Below are 21,061 nucleotides of genomic sequence, written 5' to 3' on the forward strand. Positions count from 1 at the left end.
CATGCCTATAATCCCAGCACTTGGGGAGGCCGAGGTGGGTGGATCATGAGATCAAGAGATCCAGGCCATCCTGGCCAACATGGTGAAACCCTGTCTCTACTAAAAATACAAATAATTAGCTGGGTGTGGTGGCACATGCCTGTAGTCCCAGCTACTCAGGAGGTTGAAGCAGGAGAATAGCTTGAACCCAGGAGGCAGAGGTTGCAGTGAGCCAAGATCACGCCACTGCACTCCAGCCTGGTGACAGAGCGAGACTTCGTCTCTAAAAAGATAAAATGAAAAACAAAAAAAAAGAGGTTAAGTAACTTGTGGGGGGCCACAGCCACAGATCTAGTAAGTGCTAGAAGTAGGATTCTCACCTAGTTCTTTCTGATTCTAGTTGCAGCTTTGTTCAGTGGGTTTTAGAGCCAGAGCTGCTTAGGTTTGAATCTGACTCTACCCCATATTATTTGCTGGGACTTCCTTAAAACAGTGTGCGGCCCAGGGCAACCCAATGAGTATGGGGCTAAGACAGCTGCCACAGAGTCAGCATTTTTCACAGGCCCCTTGAGATAGCACTTAAGACAGAAATTTCTAAATTGAATTTTACTGATGTTCAGGAAAGAGAAGTAAGTCACAACGCCCCTTGGCCCTCAGCCCCAAGCAGAGAGCCCAGAGTGTGTGACCTCAGGCAAGTGCCAAAACCTCTCTGAGCCTCAGTTCCTCATCTGTAAATTGGGGCTAATGTCAGTTGATGTGAGGATCAAATATGATGCTATCCTGGCTGGGCACAGTGGCTCACGCCTGTAATCCCATAACTTTGGAAGGCTGAGGCGGATGGATTGCTTGAGGCCAGGAGTTCGAAACCAGCCTGACCAACATGGTGAAACCCCATCTCTACCAAAGATACAAAAATTAGCCAGGCATGGTGGTGCATGCCTGTAGTCCCAGCTACTTGGGAGGCTGAGGCACAAGAATCGCTTGAACCCGGGAGGCGGAGGTTGCAGTGAGCTGAGATTGCGCTACTGCACTGCAGCCTACATGACAGAGTGAGACTCTGTTCCAAAACAACCACCACCAAAAAAAAAGAAAAAGGAAAAAAGAAAAAGCTGATATCCTTAATGCAAGTTCTGGCCTGTAGTTAAGTGCTCAAAGATGAACAGCTGTTACTATTCCAGTTCTGGCTAATTTTCACCCTGCCAGTTGGGCAAGTCCTTGCCTTCCATTGCTCTTTTAAGCACTTGAATGAGAGCCTTTCTTGTCTGAACCCCAGATACATCCTTACTTGGCATCTGATTGAAATCATGAAACTAGCGTTAATGCACCCTCCTCTCTGGACCCTGGAATCACTGGTGTGCTCTTCAGTTTTGTTGTAGGAAGCTGTTTCTTTCCACTCTCTCTTTTTTAAAAATTTGGATTGGCCGGGCGCGGTGGCTCAAGCCTGTAATCCCAGCACTTTGGGAGGCCGAGACGGGCGGATCACGAGGTCAGGAGATCAAGACCATCCTGGCTAACACGGTGAAACCCCGTCTCTACTAAAAAAGTACAAAAAACTAGCCGGGCGAGGTGGCGGGCGCCTGTAGTCCCAGCTACTCAGGAGGCTGAGGCAGGAGAATGGCGGGAACCCGGGAGGTGGAGCTTGCAGTGAGCTGAGATCTGGCCACTGCATCCCAGCCTGGGTGACAGAGCGAGACTCCGTCTCAAAAAAAAAAAATAAATAAATAAAAAATAAAAAATAAAAATAAAAATAAATAAAAAATAAAATAAAAATTTGGTTAAAAAGTGTTATTATACACATGGTTTACAATTCAATCAAATGAAGCGGAATGGGGATGAAACATAACGAAAAACAGCAGTTCATTTTCCCCACCCTTCTGGGGGAGCAGGCTTTCAGCAGAATCTTCTGGTGCTTCTCCCTGCATCTCCTGCACGTCTCATTGTTTTTACTTTATTATTATTATTTTTTTTGAGACACAGTCTTGCTCTGTCACCCAGGCTGGAGTTCTGTGGCGCCATCTTGGCTCACTGCAACCTCTGCCTCCTGGATTCAAGCAATGCTCCTGCCTCAGCCTCCCTACTAGCTGGGATTACAGGCACATGCTACCACGCCCAGCTAATTTTGTATTTTTAGTAGTCGCGGGGTTTCACCATGTTGTCAAGGCTGATCTCAAACTTCTGACTGCACATGATACACCCGCCTTGGCCTCCCAAAGTGCTGGGATTACAGGCGTGAGCCACCGTGCCCAGCTGTCTCATAGTTTTAGACACTATCTATTGCCTTCCTAGTAAACCAGGCAAGGACTTAGCTCTTTTATACCCCAGCCCTGTCCATTCTTGAGGTTTGGTTATGCCACAATTTGTAGAAAATTAACAGTGTTTACAGAATTGTGACTATATAAATATTATTTACCACAGAGCTTAATAATGTGCTGTGAGGTCAGGCTTGGTGGCTCACGCCTATAATCCCAGCACTTTGGGAGGCCAAGGCAGGCGGATCACCTGAGGTCAGGAGTTCAAGACCAGCCTGGCCAACATGGAGAAACCCTGTCTCTACTAAAAATACAAAAATTAGCCGGGCGTGGTGGTGCCCCCCTGTAGTCCCAGCTACTCGGGAGGCTGAGGCAGAGAATGACTTGAACCTGGGAGGCGGAGGTTGCAGTGAGCCAAGATCATGCCACTGCAATCCAGCCTGGGCAACAGAGTGAGACTCCATCTCAAAATAAAATAAAAAAAAAATAAAATACACTCTGATGATGGCTGCTTCCCCCAAGGGTGCCTCATGCTCTTTCCTTTTCTTTCAGTGTCATCTACCATTATCATGCCCTCGTTCTCCTCCAGTGCTCTGGCAGAGCGGGTGGGGCCCATGCCCGCAGTGCCCTCTCCGAGTTCTGTCCTCCATGTGCTCAAGTTATCCCCTAAACTTGTCACATGTGGTCATCCTGGAATTTGCTTAACTGCTTCCTGGGTTGGGGCCTTTATTTCCTGGCTCTCTTCTCTTCTTGCTTAATTTCCCCTGCCTTTGCGGCAGCACATACTCAGTTAAGAATCCCTTTCTAACATTAAAAAAAGAAAAAGAAAATAGTTCTTGGACCTCCTCATGATAGAAGTTATATCTTTAGGCCAGGCATGGTGGCTCACATGTGTAATCCCAGCACTTTGGGAGGCCGAGGCAGGTGGATCACTTGAACTTAGGAGTTCAAGACCAGCCTGAGCAACATGGTAAAACCCTGTCTCTACAAAAAGTACAAAAATTAGCCAGGTGTGGTTGCATGTACCTGCAATCCCAGCTACTCAGGAAGCTGAGGGAGGAGAATCTCTTGAACCCAGGAGGCGGAGGTTGCAATGAGCTCTGATCATGCCACTGCACTCCAGCCTGGGCGACAGAGTGAGACCCCGTCTCAAAAAAAAGAAAAAAAAAAAGTTGTATCTGTAATATCTATTAACTGAAAATAAAAATAAAAATAAGGACCAAAAATTACCACGTGGACACACCTGCTTTTAAGTGAATTTGTGTGTTATTTATCACAGTCACATTTATGAACTTGTGAAAAACTGTTACTGGTTTAGGCTTAAGGGTTTGCCTGGTCTAGCTTCAATCTTAAATGGTGGGTGCGGCGGCTCACACTTTGGGAGGCCAAGGTCGGCAGATCGCTTAGTCCAGGAGTTGGAGACCTGCCTAAGCAACATGGTGAAACCCCATCTCTATAAAAAATTGAAAACTTAGCCGTGCGCGGTCACGCGCGCCTGTAGTCCCAGATATTGGAGGGTGGTGAGGGGTGGCACTGAGGCGGGAGGATTACTGGAGGTCAGGAGGTCAAGGCTGCAGTGAGCCGAGGCTGAGTCACTGACTGCACTCCAGCCTGGGTGGCACGGCAAAACTCTGTCAAAAAAACAAAACGAAACTAACCAAACAAACAAAAACCAAAGTTGAATGCAGCGGCTCATGTCTGTAATCCCAACAACTCGGAAGGCTCAGGCAGGAGGATAGCTTGAGGCCAGGAGTTCAAGACCAGCCTGGGCAACATAGTGAGGCCCTTGCCTCTGAAAAAATTAAAAATTAATAAAAACGAACCCTAGTAGCTTCAGTCTTTGATTCTCCATCCCTCATTTCATCCCTTTGTCTTCTGGTAATAGAATTTCCTTCTTGTTTTTCTTTTGGGATAAGTCATCTTCGCTCCCTGGGATTCTGCTGGGATTGAGTTACTGCCTTCCAGGCTCAAGCGATCCTCCCACCTCAGCCTCCCAAGTCTCTAAGACCACAGGCGCATGCACTATGCCTGGCTAATGTTTTGTATTTTTGTAGAACCAGGGTTTTGCCATGTTTCCCAGGAATTTTTCCTTTAATGTTATCCTGCTACTTACTAATTCACTTTATCACCCTGTGAGCTCATAAGCAGAGAGAGAGCAACAGGAGCTAAGAAACTCTAAGCTGTGAAAAAATATTAAATATGAAATCATGATAGCTATTACCTTAATTTGTTTTAGGCAAATTGCAAAGTAGTTTTTTGGGAACCACTGTCCCACTGCAGTGATTCCATATGGGGATTCCTAATTCCCAGTTTGTTTTTAAAATAATTTGTAAACACCTAATACAAATACATGATATGAAATTCAAGAGGTACAAAAGGGCATACAGCCCTGCACCCTCCCAGTTTCCCTCCCCGAAGGCAATCACCATTACCAGTTTCTTGTGTGTGCTTCCAGAGGTTGTCTAACAGAACTTCGGTGATAAAAATGGTCGCCCGTGCTGCCCAGTTTGGTAGCCATTAGCCACACGGGGCAGTTGAACACTTAATATGTGGCCAGTGTGTCTTAGGAGCTGACTTTAAAAACAAAAATTTCTTTTTTCTTTGAAGACACAGGGTCTTGCTCTGTTTACCAGACTGGTCTGCAGCCATGTATGAACATGGCCTCAAATTCCTGTTTATTTTTTGAGACAGGGCCTCACTCTGTTGTCCAGGCTGGAGTGCAGCGGTGCAGTCATAGCTCACTGCAACCTTGACCTCCTGGGCTCAAGAAATCCTCCCACCTCAGCCTCCTAAGTTGCTGGGACTACAGATGCACGACACCATGTTTGGCTAATTTTTACAGTTTTAAATTTTTTGGCCGGGTGCAGTGGCTCATGCCTGTAATCTCAGCACTTTGGGAGGCTGAGGCGGGCAGATCACCTGAGGTCAGGAGTTCAAGAACAGCCTGGCCAACGTGGCGAAACCCTGTCTCTACCAAAAATACAAAAATTAGCTGGCTATGGTGGTGCGCACCTGTAGACCCAGCTACTTGGAGGCTGAGGCATGAGAATCACTTGAACCCAGGAGGCAGAGGTTGTAATAAGCTGAGACTGAGCCATTGCACTCCAGCCTGGGTGACAGAGTGAGACCTGTCTCAATGATAATAATAATAATAATAATAATAATAATAAAAAATAAATAAATTTTTTCGTAGAAAAGGGGTTTCACTATGTTGCCCAGGCTGGAGTGCAGTGGCTCAGTCTCAGCTTATTACAACCTCTGCCTCCTGGGTTGTCCCAGTCTGCCTCATTTTTAAAAAACTGCTGCATAATATCCTCTTGTAATCCACAAAGGCAATCCCAGACCCAGCCTGGAGAGCCATGGGTCATCCCTTTTTATAACAAGCTCTAAAATCTTCCACATATACCATAACCAAGGCACATCAAAACAACCCTAGGTTCCTCATGCCTCTACTTTTATCAGCCTGGGCCTGACATAGTTGGATATTGAGTAGTCACTTTTGGTGGCTGGCGGAAATAATTTACCATGAATGACTGCCCTAAAATATACTCTCCACCCACGTGGCCCATGCCAGGCATTCAGTGGTGCTGGTGGCATTCTTTTTTTTTTTTTTTTTTTGAGACGGAGTCTCACACTGTTGCCCAGGCTGGAGTGCAGTGGCGCGATCTCGGCTCACTGCAAGCTCCGCCTCCGGGGTTCCCGCCATTCTCCTGCCTCAGCCTCCTGAGTAGCTGGGACTACAGGCGCCCGCCACCGCGCCCGGCTAATTTTTTGTATTTTTAGTAGAGACGGGGTTTCACTGTGGTCTCGATCTCCTGACCTTGTGATCCGCCCGCCTCGGCCTCCCAAAGTGCTGGGATTACAGGCTTGAGCCACCGCGCCCGGCCTGCTGGTGGCATTCTTTAAGGTTGCTCATATCTCTAAGTGGTTCTCCTTCATAGAGCAAAGTTTCCTGGGAAAGGTGGCCATTACGCAGAACATCTGGGGCTGAGCTTGCTTTTGCCCTGAAAGAGGGGCCAAAGGACTTAGTAGAGCAGCAGGGGCTGTGACGGTGAACCTCATTGTTTTCAAAATTATTCTTAAGAGGCCAGGTGGCCAGGCGCGGTGGCTCACGCTTGTAATCCCAGCACGTTGGGAGGCCAAGGCGGGCGGATCACGAGGTCAGGAGATCAAGACCATCCTGGCTAACACGGTGAAACCCCATCTCTACTAAAAATACAAAAAACTAGCTGGGCGTGGTGGTGGGCTCCTGTAGTCCCAGCTACTAGGGAGGCTGAGGCAGGAGAATGGCGTGAACCCAGGAGGCGGAGCTTGCAGTGAGCCGAGATGGCGACTCTGCACTCCAGCCTGGGCGACAGGGCAAGACTCCATCTCAAAAAAAAAAAAAAAAAAAAAAAAAAAGGCCACGTGTATTGGCTCACACCTGTGGTCCCAGGACTTTAAGGAGCAGAGACAGGAGGATCATTTGAGTCCAGGAGTTCAAGATTAGACTGAGCAACACGGGGTGACCTTATCTCTACAAAAAATTTAAAAGAAAATTAATTGGGTATGATGGCATGAGCCTGTGGTCCCCGCTACTCAGGAGGCTGAGGTGGGAAGATCACCTGAGCCCAGGAGGTTGAGACTTGCAGTGAGCCGGGTTCACACCACCGCACTTGAGCCTGGACGACAGAATGACACTGTCTCAAAAAAAAAAAAAAATTGTCCTTAAGTCCATGTGGACCCCTGACTAGGTTTGCGACCTAGACAGTCTTCCTCTGAGGGCAATTCAGGTGGTGAGACTCCAGCTTTAAATGGCCTCTAGAGAAATTTCACTAACCTGCCTTGGTATTTGACCTTATATAACCCCTTTCTTCTGGAGTTCCCTTTGGGTGGCAGTAGATATGGGATTTGGTGTCTGACAGATCTGGGGACAGCTCCCAGCTCCAAATGGCAGAGTCTCTTTACAGATTACAAGCCAAATACTTCGCACTATTTGCTGATCTTCAGGAAGTCAGTCTATATTTCATAACAAGTCACATGGGGATAACGCAGGAATGGCCTAAAATGCTCTCAGTACTATTCCTGAGTCATCCCTCAGGGCGGGGCTTGGTGTTAGGCATGGGGGGAAGAGAGTGTGGGGTTAGGCATGGGGGGAAGGGAGTGTGGGGTTAGGCATGGGGAGAAGGGAGTGTGGTGTTAGGCATGGGGGGAAGAGAGTGTGGGGTTAGGCATGGGGGGAAGGGAGTGTGGGGTTAGGCATGGGGGGAAGGGAGTGTGGTGTTAGGCATGGGGGAAAGGGAGTGGGGTTGTGTGCAGAGGAAGATGTAGTTCTTGCCTTGCAGGGTCCCTGACCTGATGGCGACCCGTGGTGGAGTCTTCATAGTGACAGACACCACTGTAAAAGCAGACCCAGGCTGTGGAACCCCCAAAGCAGGTCTCCTCACTCACCGGGATAGATAGACAATTAGCCCCAATTCCTCAGCCCTACCTGCACCCACCGTTTGCCATGGTTTCGTTGTGGGTGGGGGGTACTTTCCCGCCCCCTGACTTCGGGCTTGCCCACGTGACTTGCACTAGCCATGGAATGAAGCAAAAACGAAAGCCTGCCAGTTCCAAGCCCACGTCTGAAGACGCCTTAGGCGGTTTCGCGGGCCCCGTGCGCTTCCACCTTCACCCAGAAGCCCTTCTCTGGTGCAGCCGCTGCTTCTTCAGCCTCGGCCCGGAAGGAACGGAGCCCCCTGGCCGATCCGCAGGCCTTCAGGGAGCCGCAGAGCGCAGCGGCCGGCCCAGCGTTGAAGCCCAAGCACAGGCCTGCTAGAACCTTGTTCCAGCCGCCGTTTGGGACGGTTGATTAGGACGCGCGTTGCTGTGGCGGTAGCTCACCAACCCAATGCGTGCACCCGCTCCTCTATTAGGTATAGGGCCAGTAGCTCCCACGGGGACCTGATACAACAGTGCGTTAAATAAGGAGCTTATTGAGCTCTCATGTCTTAAGTCGGTGGGTCTCGTGTGGGGGCTCCGGCGGGGGCTGTGGCCCCCATCCGCGTGGAACCTCCCCACGGTTCGCAAGTCTGGGTCTTCGGAGCCTTCAGCCCTGCGAGCCCGAACAGTCCACAGGGCGGCGCCAGACCCTCTTTCGAAAGCCACTCTCTAAAGCCTCAGCTCCAACCGCTTCCACTTCTGCTTCAGGCTCAGGATTTTCACTCTTCTGGAATGGGGGTGGCCCTCCCCCAGTCTTCGGAGTCGCAACAGCATCTCCCTCCCTCCAGGACCTCAGAGCCAGAGCTGGGCGAGAGGCCCTGACCTCCGGGATAGGGGTGGCAGCGTCCCTGTGAAGGTGCGGTCCCGCCTCCCACCCCCAGGCTCCCGGCCTCTCCCACCCTCAGCGCCCTGTTCACCTCCAGCTGAAGACGCCGGGGCACCTCTGCTTCCTCCCTACCCTCTCTGCAGTACCGCACGCAGAGTGAACACAAAAGGGTTTAATATAGGATTTGCCGGGCGCAGGGACTCCTGCCTGTAATCTCAGTATTGGGAGACCAAGGTGGGAGGATCACTTGAGGCTAGGAGTTCAAAACCAGCCTGAGCAACAAAGTGAGGCCCGTCTCTAAAAATAAAAATAATAATAAAATAAAAGAAGTCCCTTTTTCTGGGAGACTGATGTGGGGGAGTGCGCGTGTGAGTTAGAAGGGAGGCATCGAGGATCAGTCATTTAAAGCAGCATCCAAGGATGCTCAAGGCTAGAGATCCACAGATGTATTTTCAGAAATTGAATTTTCTGGCGGGGCGCAGTGACTCGTGCCTGTAATCTCAGCACTTTGGGAGGCCAAGGTGAGCAGATCACTTGATGTCAGGAGTTCAAGACTAGCCTGGCCAACATGGTGGAATCTGTTTTTAGAAAAATCCCAGCTATTCAGGAGGCTGGGGCAGGAGAATCACTTGAACCCAGAAGGCAGAGGTTGCAGTCAACCGAGATCATGCTACTGCATTCCAGCCTGGGTGACAGAGTGAGACTGTCTCAAACAAAAACAAAAACAAAAACAAACAAAAAAAACAAGCTGGGCGCGGCAGCTCGCACCTGTAATCCCAGCCATTTGGGAGGCCGGGGCGGGTGGATCACCTGAGGTTAGGAGTTCGAGACCAGCCTGACCAACATGGTGAAACCCCGTCTCTACTAAAAATATAAAAATTAGCCTGGCGTGGTGGTGCATGCCTGTAACTCCAGCTACTAGGGAGGCTGAGGCAGGAGACTTGCTTGAACCCAGGAGGTGGAGGATACAGTGAGCCAAGATCGTGCCATTGCATTCCAGACTGCGCAACAAGAGCAAAACTCCATCTGAAAAAAAAGAAAAAACAAACAGACAAACAAAACCGCTGAATTTCCCTGTGGACACCTTTTCTCTGGCAGCCTTTTTCGATGAGGGCTATGTTTTCTCCAATACTATATGGCCTGCAGACTGCTCAGCTTTCATTCCAGTGAAAACATTCTAGAACAAACTCCAGGTCAATCTCAGGTGTTTCTCCAATCAACTCAGGGCATGATTGTGTGTCACCTGCTGCCCAGCTAGAGTGACACCTCTCCAGGCCTCTGACTTAGCTAGGTCTCCACCATGTGACTCCACCGTAGACTCCCCGCCTTCTTATTTTGCAAAGCCTCGGACATCCAAACACCTACCAAAAGTGAGTAGAGCGCCAGGACACATCCAATTATAAGTGGGGTTCCCCAGCACGCCTGAATGTGGAAGTGTGCTGCAGGGTGGTGGCTGCTCGTGACACTCATTTCACCCCTTTGTGTGCAGCTGCTGGAAGCCCAGGAAGCACACATCAAGGCTCCCTTGCCAGCGGGGTGCTGCCAATAAAATGGAGTCACGTGGGATTTGGAATGTGGAAAGGAGGTAGAAGTCATCCTTTCCTCCCCCGTAGCAGCACATGTGCAGGCTCTGGTCAGCTGAACTCCATACTCCCCCACCAGTCACCAGCCTGGGGACCATGGGGCTGCAAGGACCTCAGCAGCGGTTTCCCGAGTTTCCTGACTTCTTCCACCCTCTGGAAATCAGCTGTGGTAAAGCAGCCTGAAAGCCAGTGGTGCAACCTCCTCCTCCCCAACCTTCACCACCTCTAGCCCCTCCAGTGATAAGCACTAATTGCCTATATACAACCCCTTTTTGTTTGAAATAGCTAGGGTAATTTCTGTTTTCCTATCTGGGGTAGTGTAATATAAGAAGACATATATATATATATATATATGGTCTCTGCCCCCAGTTCCTAACACAAAGCTCCTAAACCCTTTGGAAATTCCTGAATGATGGGGGTGCTAAGAGCGTTGTCTTCTTTTTTGTTGTTAATTTATCATTTTTCTTTTCTCCCAGGTGTTTTTTCCTTTTTAAACTTTTATTTTAGGTTAGGGGATACATGTGCACGTTCGTTATATAGGTAAACTTGTGTTACGGGGGTTTGTGGCACAGATTATCTCATCACCCAGGTACTAAGCCTAGTCCCCAATAGTTTTTTCTGCTCCTCTCCCTCCTCCCACCCTCCACCCTCAGCTAGGGCCCAGTGTCTCTTGTTTATGAGTTCTCATCATTTAGCTCCCGCTTATAACTGAGAACATGCAGTGTTTGGTTTTCTGTTCCTGTCTTAGTTTGCTGAGGATAATGGCCTCTAGCTCCATCCGTGTTCCTGTGAAAGACATGATCTCGCTGTTTTTTATGGTTGCACATCTTTTATTCTAACATTTGGTCCTTGAACCTGGTTCCTGACACAGAGCTCCTAAATCCCATGGAATTTTCTGGGTGATAGAAGCGTCCCTTGTTCTCATGAGGTGACTCTTGGTGGGCTCTTTATTTGGGTCTGGTCACCAGAAAGACCTAACTATGGGTGGAAGCTTTGTGCTTTCAGCCCAATTCCCCAGCCTCTGGGGTAGGGAATGGAGCTGGAGCTCAATCATGCCTGCATGACAAAGCGTCCAGAATAATCCTTAAAAGACAGGACTTGGAGAGCTTCCGGGTTGGCAAACGCATCCATGTGCTGGGAGGGTGGTGCACCCCAACTCCACAAGGACCTTTCCAGACCTCACCCTGTGTATCTCTTCATCAGGCTGTTCATTCGTATCCTTTAAAATATCTTTTGTAATAAATCAGCAATAGTAAGAAAACTGTTTTCCTGGGTTCTGTGAGCTGTTCTAGCAAATGTTCAAACCTGAGGAGGGAGCTGTTGGGACCTCCAGTTTATAGCCAGCTGGTCAGATGCATAGGTGATGCTTGGCCTTGCACCTGGGGTCTGATGTGGGGGCGGTCCTGTGTGACTGAGCCCTTAACCTGTGGAGTCTGGTGTTCACTCTGCTTAGGGCTTCTCTGCCTTTGTAGTGTCCTGTCAGAAGGCCTTTCCTTCCTCTTGTCAGCTCAGAAAACTTTTCTTCCACTTCCCTTCTTCTAAGCCATCCCTTACATCTACTCCTTTCCAGCCAACCAAGAGAAGAACCAGGGCTGGCTCCACTGCCACCGTGCCATCCCACACTGTCTCCTCAGGATGTATTCAGATGTCCGGCCCTCCCCCGAGTCTAGGAGCCCTTTGAGGAAAGGGATGCTGTCCTAGTCAACTCTCTCCCAGCACCAGGCACAGCGTCTGGCACGTTCCATCTTTTTCATGGACTCTCCCCAGGTGGCCTGACCTTCCCTCCTCTGAACCGCTGCATTTCTTGTCTGCATCAAGTTTGCCCTAATCAGATACCGCCTTATTTAACCATCTTTTAAAAAATGCTTTATTTATCTGGCAGGTTTATTGGAATCAGAATTTTCATTCATTTAGCTGTTGGCCTTGTGTCCACCTCTCCCTGGCACTCATGTCTCACTTAAGAGCTGGCCCTCTGAGCTGTGGTTTGCCGTCAGTGAGATGGAGACAGAGGTAGCCCTAGGCAGTCTTGTTTTGTTCCACGTGACCCTGGGTGCCCCTCTCCCTCCCAGGCTACAGAAAGGGATGGGCACCGGCCTGGGAGAGAGAGCTCATCCACAGGCTGGCCCAGCAGAAATTCTGGGCTTAGACAAAACTGCTTAATTGAGGACAAACTGGGCAAAGTAGAATCTTACTTTGGGAGTTTTTAGAAATATGGTGGGATAGCATTTGGGAATAATAATTGTAGCCAGGCATGGTGGTACACACCTGTAGACCCCCGGCTACTCTGGAGGCTTAGGCAGGAGGATCTTTTGAGCCCTACAACTTGAGGCTGCAGTGAGCTATGAATGCACCACTGCACTCCAGCTTGGGTGACAGATCAAGACCTATCTCAAAGGAAAAAGGCACACATTTGAGATACGTAAAAAATGTTTTGTTATATAAAATAATTATCTAGGCATTAAAATGTGAAATTATGTAAATATGCCAAAATAGGAACCTGGAGGTGCTCAGAATCCAGACTTTGGGAGCCCAGCAGTGCAAGGATCTCTAATTTTGGCTTCTTTTTTTTTTGAGATGGAATCTCGCTCTGTTGCCCAGGCTGGTGTGCAGTGGCCCCATCTTGGCTCACTGCAACCTCCGCCTCCCAGGTTCGAACAATTCTCCCTGCCTCAGCCTCCTGAGTAACTGGGATTACAGGTACGCATCACCACCCCCAGCTAATTTTTGTATTTTTTAATAGAGACAGGGTTTCGCCACCTTGGCCAGGCTGGTCTTGAACTCCTGGGTCCACCCACCTCAGCCTCCCAAAGTCCTGGGGTTACAGGCATGAGCCACCATGCCCAGCCTGATCTTGGCTTCTTGTCAGCTCCCTGCTTATGTCCAACACTCACCCCTATTACAGAGCTGGTGTGGGGAGTTTTTGTCCTGGTGACTTAACAGTGGAACTAAAGTGCGTAGCACTGTACCTGACCACAGCTGGTGCCCAATAAACAGCAGCTGCCATCATCCTCACCATCCGTATGTTATCGTTATTGACTCTTTGATGGCAACCATGGCTTATCCCCCTCTATCTCCCTGTGCCCTACAGCAGGGCAGTGGAATGGTTAAGAGGCTTTGAAGTCTAACAGTCCTGGCTTAAAACCCTAACTTGTCATTTGGATGTGTGGTCTTGGACACTTGGGCAGGTCACCTAAGTCAGATGATGATTTTAAAAACTATGCTTCCATGGATTGCTGGGCAAAATGATATAAGACTGTAAAAGGCCTAACCCAGGGTTTGGCATCAAGAAGGCAAATTGTAAATGTTAGCTGCTACTCTGCCTATAACTATTTAGTCTTGTGCTTTAAACTCAAATGTTTGCTGGCCCACTGAAGTCACCACACAGAGAAAGATGCTTTTCATTCTCAGTAAATAACTTTGGGAGATAACTGGGGCAGACAGCTAGACAACAGGTGTCTTTTGTCCAACATCAGCAAACTCATCGGAACCGATGGATGGCTGACTTTGCTTAGAAATCTCACCAGCATGCATGCACACCAGCATGAACAGCCCAGTGTGACGGGGCTGCTTCCCAGTCACACTGCTCCTGGGAAGGTGGGGGGCAACTGTTCTGCAGTTAGCGCCGTTCTTTACCTCCTATTACCAACTGCCTGAGTTCATTTGTGTTCAGTTAGGTAGATTACCAATTCTTGTTCATTCTGATTTTCTTTTGCTCAATAATGTATTTAATGTTCACTAACCTACCAAATGTGATTTATTAGTGACTTTTTCCTTGAAGATGGAGTGGAGGAATCCTTGCGCCTTCTGCAACATTCTACTGCCGTTGTGGAACTGTGCAGCTATGGATGTGCATCCGTGGGGGATGGGGAGAGGCTGGGGCAGTAAGTGTGAATGGAGAGGTAGTCCCCCAAGTGTGTTTTCTGAAATACAGTCCCGCGGAGGCCAGTCTTGGGAAATTACTGCTCTCACACTCTTTTGACCCTACCCCTCCAGCACTTCCCTGCTATCCAAGGGTTGGGAATTTTTTTTTTTTTTGGTCTTTTTTTTTTCCTTTTTGTGGAGAACGGGGTCTCGATATATTGCCCAGGCAGGTCTTGAACTCCTGGGCTCAAGCTATCCTCCTGCCTCTGCCTCCCTGAGAGCTGGGATTACAGGCGTGAGTCACCGCACCCAGCTTAAGGTTGGTATTTTTAAAAATAAAAACAAATTATGAAAAAACCAATGTGAATTTTCCACCATCTTGTAAGGGTGAAAAGCTCCCACCAAGTCTGGATGAACATTCATGCGTGGGCTTGAGGGCTTGGGAAAAAGACGGGGCTTGGCCCCACAGTGCAGGCAGGCCCAGTGATCCCATGAGAGGGGCCAGGAGGTGGGAGGTCGCCTGTGGGCAGGAGATCAAGTATGTGGTATTTTATGACTGGTGCTTGATGAACCAAGGGAGAGGGCACGGAAAACAACGGTATTTAATTGTAAAATCTCCACCCCTGAGGATATGTTTTCAGGCCTGGGTGACTAATTAGACTGGGAAACAAGGGAGGGAACCAAGGCCCTGTGCTTCCTCTGCCCGCTACCTCTGTGGATGTGTGGGCCGCTGGCTTCAGTCCTGCTTTTCTTTCTGATGGCCTTTGCTATTTATGCATAAATATTTAACTACACATTTAATGTCTTACTGCATGTCTATAATTAGTTATATATATTCTTTGATAAAAGAAAAATAAAAGCAGCTTTGGCTGCCGAAGGAGTGGCAGTGGTCAGGCAGCCCAGCTTCTCGAAGGCTCTCGGCACAACGCGGCCCGAAGGCACCTGGCACGCGCCTTCCCCGCTGCCAAGATGCCCAAGAGGAAGGTCAGCTTCGCTGAACGGGCCGCCAAGGAAGAGCCCAAGAGGAGACAGGCGCGGTTGTCAGCTAAACCTCCTGCAAAACTGGAAGCGAAGCCGAAAAAGCCAGCAGCTAAGGGTGAATCTTCAGAGAAAAAAGTGCAAACAAAAGGGAAAAGGGGAGCAAACGGAAAACAGGCCAAAGTGGCTAACCAAGAAACTAAAGAAGATTTATCTGCAGTGGCTGGGCACGGTGGCTCACGCCTGTAATCCCAGCACTTTGGGAGGCCGAGGCAGGCAGATCACCAGGTCAGGAGATTGAGACCATCCTGGCTAACACGGTGAAACCCCATCTCTACTAAAATTACATAAAATTAGCCGAGTGTGGAGGTGGGCGCCTGTAGTCCCAGCTACTCTGGAGGCTGAGGCAGGAGAATGGCGGGAACTCGGGAGGTGGAGGTTGCAGTGAGCCGAGATCGCGCCACTGCACTCCAGCCTGGGCCACAGAGTGAGACTCCATCTCAAAAAAAAGAAAAAGAAAGAAAGAAAAAAAAAAAAAGAAAAAAGATTTACCTGCAGAAAATGAATGGGGAAATGAAAACTGAGGAGAGTCCAGCCTCTGATGAAGCAGGAGAGAAAGAAGCCAAGTCTGATTAATACCATATACCATGTCTTATCAGTGGTCCCTGTCTCCCTTCTTGTACAATCCAGAGGAATATTTTTATCAACTATTTTGTAAATGCAGGTTTTTTTAGTAGCTCTAGAAACATTTTTGAGAAGGAGGGAATCCCACCTCATCCCATTTCTTAAGTGTAAATGCTTTTTTTTTTTAAAGGCGAAATCATTTGTTGGTTATTTATTTTTTGGTACAACCAGAAAATAGTGTAGGATATTGAATTCTGGGAGGCTTTGACTGTCTCGGGTGTCAGCTTAACATTCCATAGATGGGGGGTTAGTTTTTATATCCTAGAATACAAAGCATATTAAATGGCAATATGGAGTCAGTCCTGCATTTAATGTCTTGAACATTTTAAATTACTTCTATTCCCATCTTGCTTTTTAGTAGAATTGTTTCCTAAAGAAAACCACTCCTCGATCATGACTCTCCCTGTCGGAATTGTGTGCAGTCTGTAACATGTTTGGCTGTGGTAGTCCTGTTTTCCTAATAACTTTGTTACTGTGATGTGAAAGGTTAAAAATTGGAATATGTAGTGTACATGCTATTCAGTTGTGAACTGTGGGCCGTATACAACAGCTTATCAACATGTGAAGATACTGGTACTTGATAGCCTCTTAAGGAAAATTTGCTTCCAATTTTTAAACTGGAAAGTCACTGGAAGAACTTTAAAAAAGAATTACAATACCTGGCTTTTTAGATTTTCGTTACGTATAATAAGAATTGTGTACAAATTGAAATGTCTGTACTGTCAGTCCTCCGAGCCCAAGCTAAGCCATCATATCCCCAGTGACCTGCACGTAAACATCCAGGTGGCCTGAAGCAACTGAAGATCCACAAAAGAAGTGAAAATAGCCTTAACTGATGACATTCCACCATTGCGATTTATTTCTGCCCCACCCTAACTGATCAATGTGCTTTGTAATCTTCCCCACCCTTAAGAAGGTTCTTTGTAATTCTCCCCACCCTTGAGAATGTACTTTGTGAGATCCACCCCCTGCCCACAAAACATTGCTGCTAACTCCACCGCCTATCCCAAAACCTATAAGAACTAATGATAATCCCACCACCCGTTGCTGACTCTCTTTTCGGACTCAGCCCGCCTGCACCCAGGTGAAATAAACAGGCTTGTTGCTCACACAAAGCCTGTTTGGTGGTCTCTTCACACGGACGCGCATGACACTGATCCTCAACCAATAAAATCTCAATTATGAAAGAAAAAAAGAAAAATATGTAATTTTGCAGGAGCCCTGAGGTGGGCTGGGGTTACTCTCCTCCCCCTCAGCAGCTGATTCTCCTGTTGGGGTCTTCTCTGTTGGGGTTTCGCTGTCCCTGGGATAAGAATAACAATGCCAAGGTTTTGATTCCTGAAAGGAGCAATTAAGCTTCTCACCCCCTCCTCATTTTAGATGGGAACCATGAGGGCCCGTCATTTACCCAGCGTCCCTGTTGAAGATCTCATCCTCGTTGGAAGACTCCTTGTTGTGCAGCTTCATGGTTTTTGTTTGTTCTGTTTTGTTTGAGATGGAGTTTCCCTCTTGTTGCCCAGGCTGGAGTGCAATGGCGCAATCTTGGCTCACTGCAACCTCTGCCTCCTGGGTTCAAGCGATTCTTCTGCCTCAGACTCCCAAGTAGCTGGGATTACAGGCCTGTGCTACCATGCCTGGTTCATTTTGCATTTTTAGTAAAGATGGGGTTTCACCACATTGGTCAGGCTGGTCTCGAACTCCTAACTGTTATGTGTGTTCATGTGAAGAGAGTCCACCAACAGGCTTTGTGTGAGCAACAAGGCTGTTTATTTCACTTGGGTGCAAGTGAGTTGAGTCCACAAAGAAAGTCAGCAAAGGGAGATGGGATGGGGCAGTTTTATAGGATTTGGGTAGGCAGTGGAAAATTACAGTTAAAGGTGATTATCTCTTGTGGGCAGGGGAGGGGTCACAAGGTGCAGGGTCGGGAGATCATGAGACTCATTGTCCAGGGAAAGAATGTCACAAGTTCGATTGATTAGTTGGAGTGGAGCATGTATATGTGTGGGTCACAGGGGTTATGATGGGGTTAGCTTGGGCTCAGATGTCTGACACTGAGGATCCTTCTTTTTTTTGTGGGGGGGGTGGTGGTGGGGGATGGAATCTCACTCTGTCGCCCAGGCTGGAGTGAAGTGGCGCAATGCTCAGCCTCCTGAGTAGCTGGGACTATAGGTGCCCACCACCACGCCTGGCTAATTTTTGTATTTTTAGTAGAGACGGGGTTTCACTATGTTGGTCAGGCTGGTCTCTAACTCCTGACCTTGTGATCCACCTGGCTAGGCCTCCTAAAGTGCTGGGATTATAGGTGTGAGCCATGGCGCCCGGCCGAGGGTCCTTCTTTATCTTCCTCTGATGCCCTTCTATGAGAATGGATCTGTTTTGGAAGAAAACACAATTAAGATTATCCATCACAACAACCACTATCTCCAAATCTGTATTCATTCCTTTTATTCATTATAAGTCTCATCTACCTAATGAGATAACTTTCTTGAAGACAGGAATTGTATGTTGTTCAACAGAGCTTTGACTCTTCCACAGTTCAGTCATCCTTGCTATCTTGCGGGGCACTCGTTCTAGGATACTGCCCCCACACCATACCAGAATCTGTAGATGCTCAATCCCTTACATATAATGGTGCAGTATTTGCATATAACCAACACACATCCCCCCATATACTTTATTTACTTACTTAGAGATAGGATCACCCTCTGTCGCTCAGGCTGGAGTGCAGTGTCACAATCACAGCTCACTGCAGCCTCAACTCCTGGGCTCCAGTGATCTGCCCACCTCAGCCTCTTGAGTAGCTGGGACTACAGCTGCATACCACCATACCTGGCTAATTTTTTTATTTTTATTTTTAATAAAGACAAGGTCTCACTATGCTGCCCAGGTTGACCTCCCAAAGTGTTGGGATTACAAGTGTGAGCACAAGTGCCTGGCCCCATGTACTTTAAGTCATCACTAATAAAATGTATAGGTGTTGTACAATGGTGACAGTTGTTATACTGTACTTTCTATTTGTATTTTTATTGTTTCTTTTTTCAAATATTCAGCCTCATTCAGTTGAATCTGAAGATGTGGACCTGCTCATGAAGAGGGCTGACTGTGTCTAACTTAAGGTCTTTCATGCAGCTGGCACTTAATACCTTTTATTGACTGTTTTAGCTAACATTCAACAGACAATTCCCAATTAAAACAAAACAAAACAAAACAAAACAAAAACAGCTCTTAAAAGTAGGAAGAAAAGGAAACCTGAGTCCTTCCTCTAAAGAGGCACAAAATCCAGCCTGGACAGCATAGCGAGACCTTATCTCTACAAAAAAATTTTTTTAAATTATCTGCTTGCCTGTAGTCCCAGACACTCAGGAAGCTGAGGCAGGAGGGTCCCTTAAACCCAGGAGTTTGAGATTACAGTGAGCTAGATTACACCATTGTTCTCCAGCTTGGGTGACAACAAGGCCCTAAGAAAGAAAAACAAAGAAAGAAAAGGAAAGGAAAGGAAAGAGGAAAGGAAGGAAAGAGTATAAGTATTGAAAAGGAAGAGACAAAACTATCATTATTTGCATATGAAATGATAAATGTTAGACAGCCAAAGAAGCCTAAGAGAATCAACTAAGATTTTACTGGAAGTAATATGATAATTCAGTATGGTATGTCAGCCTGGGTGACACAGTGAGATCATGTCTCAAAATTTTTTTATTTACATAAGCAGAATAGGCACAAAAAACTATCTGAAATATTATTTATTTATTTAGACAGAGTCTCGCTTTTGTCAACCAGGCTGGAGTGCAATGACACGATCTCAGCTCATTGCAACCTCTGCCTTTCCAGGTTCAAGTGATTCTCTTGCCTCAGCCTCCCTAGTAGCTGGGATTACACGTGCCTGCCACCATGTCTGGCTAATTTTTGTATTTTTAGTAGAGACAGGGTTTCACCATGTTGGCCAGGCTGGTCTCAAACTACTGACCTCAAGTGATCTGGCGGCCTCAGCCTCCCAAAGTGCTGGGATTACAGGCATGAGCCACTACGCCTGGCCCTGGGCATCTTTTTAAACTGCAGGCACTGATTCAGTAGGTCTGAGCTGTGGGCTGAGACCCAGTACTTGTCTAATACGCTTCCTCTGAAGCCAGGCTGCAATTCTGCACCACACTTTGAAGAGCAGGTTCAAGACCAATGTATCTTCTGCCATTTCAAACTACTCAAAAATCCTTCCTCCTATCTCAAGGTCTGTCTCAGTGTAATTCCAATTGCAGCCCCACCACACTGGTTGTGGCTACTTCCTGCAGAACCACATGGAACAAATTTAATTGACCTGAACTTGATAGCCTATCAGCTATGTTAAGGCAGCTAGCTGTTAGGGTCCCCTGAGTTTTCTTTCCTTTTCTTTTCTTTCTTTTTTTTTAGGCAGAGTCTCACTCTGTCACCCAGGCTGGAGTGTAGTGGCACAATCGTGGCTCCCAGGTTCAAGCAATTCTTATGCCTCAGTCTCCCCAGCAGCTGAGACTACAGGTGTGCTCCACCACGCCTGGCTAATTTTTGTATTTTTTAGTAGAGATGAGTTTTCGCCATGTGAACCAGGTTGGTCTCAAACTCTCAGCCTCAAGCAATCTGCCCACCACAGCCTCCCAAAGTGCTGGAATTACAGGTGCAAGCCACTGCGCTCAGCTGACAATTAGACATCTTTGAAAGAAAGACTCTATAGCAGTTGATGATAACGCAGAAGTTCTTAGTTTTAGTTTACTGAAGTGACCCTTCTCCTATGTAACCACTTATCTTCCTCTTCCCATTCATCTAAAATGGGGTGGTATAATATGTGATTTTACCAATATAATTCTAATATATGCTTTTTGTGGAAAATTCAGAAAATATTGAAGCTAAACATGAAAATTTGCCGGGCAAGGTGGCAGCACTTTGGGTGGCCAAGGCAGGCAGATCACTTGAGACCAGGAGTTTCAGACAAGCCTGGCCAACATGGCGAAACCCTGTCTCTACTAAAAATACAAAACTTAGCCTGGCAGGGTGGTGCAAACCTGTAGTCCAAGCTACTTGGGAGGCTGAGGCAGGAGAATCACTTGAACCCAAGAGGCGGAGGTTGCAGTGGGCTGAGATTGTGCCATTGCAATCCTAAAGCCTGGGTGACAGAATGAGACTCTGTCTCAAAAAAAAAAAAAGTTGAAAATGAAAATCTCATATGATGCCATCATCTAGTGGCAGCCACTGTTGACATTGGGTATATTTCTTTTATTTCTTTTCTATTTGCATATTTTATCTTGCTAAAACTCAATATCTTACCTGTTTTAACAATAGATGTTCATTATAGAAAAAAGTGGAAACTACAAATATGCCAAAGAAGAAATAGAAATCCCCGTGGTCCCACTACCCAGAAACAACTTCTGGTTACATTTTGATGTGTTTCCTTGAAGATGTTTAAATCGGACACG

The 21,061-nt window shown here is 47.4% G+C and overlaps 2 protein-coding genes and 1 long non-coding RNA gene across 4 annotated transcripts in view; 2 read left to right on the top strand and 1 right to left on the bottom strand.

Annotated features, from left to right (window-relative positions):
- Positions 1-7,823, bottom strand: part of LOC105468547 (pleckstrin homology and RUN domain containing M1) — a 62,895-nt gene extending 55,072 nt beyond the window's left edge. Inside the window, exon 1 of the mRNA XM_011718775.3 lies at positions 7,709-7,823. The gene's annotated coding sequence lies outside the window, so the exon portion shown is untranslated. The remainder of the gene's footprint in view (positions 1-7,708) is intronic.
- Positions 7,824-8,024: 201 nt separating this feature from the next.
- Positions 8,025-21,061, top strand: part of LOC139359656 (uncharacterized) — a 32,448-nt gene continuing 19,411 nt past the window's right edge. For both annotated transcript variants that reach the window (XR_011615905.1, XR_011615907.1), the window contains exon 1: positions 8,025-9,887. This is a non-coding gene — a long non-coding RNA (uncharacterized lncRNA). The remainder of the gene's footprint in view (positions 9,888-21,061) is intronic.
- Positions 14,823-16,708, top strand: LOC105469594 (non-histone chromosomal protein HMG-14-like). Its single transcript, XM_024789094.2, has 2 exons — positions 14,823-15,158; positions 15,498-16,708. Exons 1-2 carry the CDS (start codon positions 14,931-14,933, stop codon positions 15,573-15,575), a joined length of 306 nt encoding a protein of 101 aa, XP_024644862.2. The 5' UTR covers positions 14,823-14,930; the 3' UTR covers positions 15,576-16,708.

The sequence above is a fragment of the Macaca nemestrina genome, chromosome 17 (assembly GCF_043159975.1).
Source record: "Macaca nemestrina isolate mMacNem1 chromosome 17, mMacNem.hap1, whole genome shotgun sequence".
Taxonomy (NCBI): Eukaryota; Metazoa; Chordata; class Mammalia; order Primates; family Cercopithecidae; genus Macaca; species Macaca nemestrina.

Bases quoted from the DNA above. Each gene is read 5' to 3' on its own strand.
- LOC105469594 (XM_024789094.2), top strand. From the start codon at position 14,931: ATGCCCAAGAGGAAGGTCAGCTTCGCTGAACGGGCCGCCAAGGAAGAG. The intron at 15,159-15,497 runs GTGGCTGGGCAC...ATTTACCTGCAG, and splicing joins CTAAAGAAGATTTATCTGCA to AAAATGAATGGGGAAATGAA.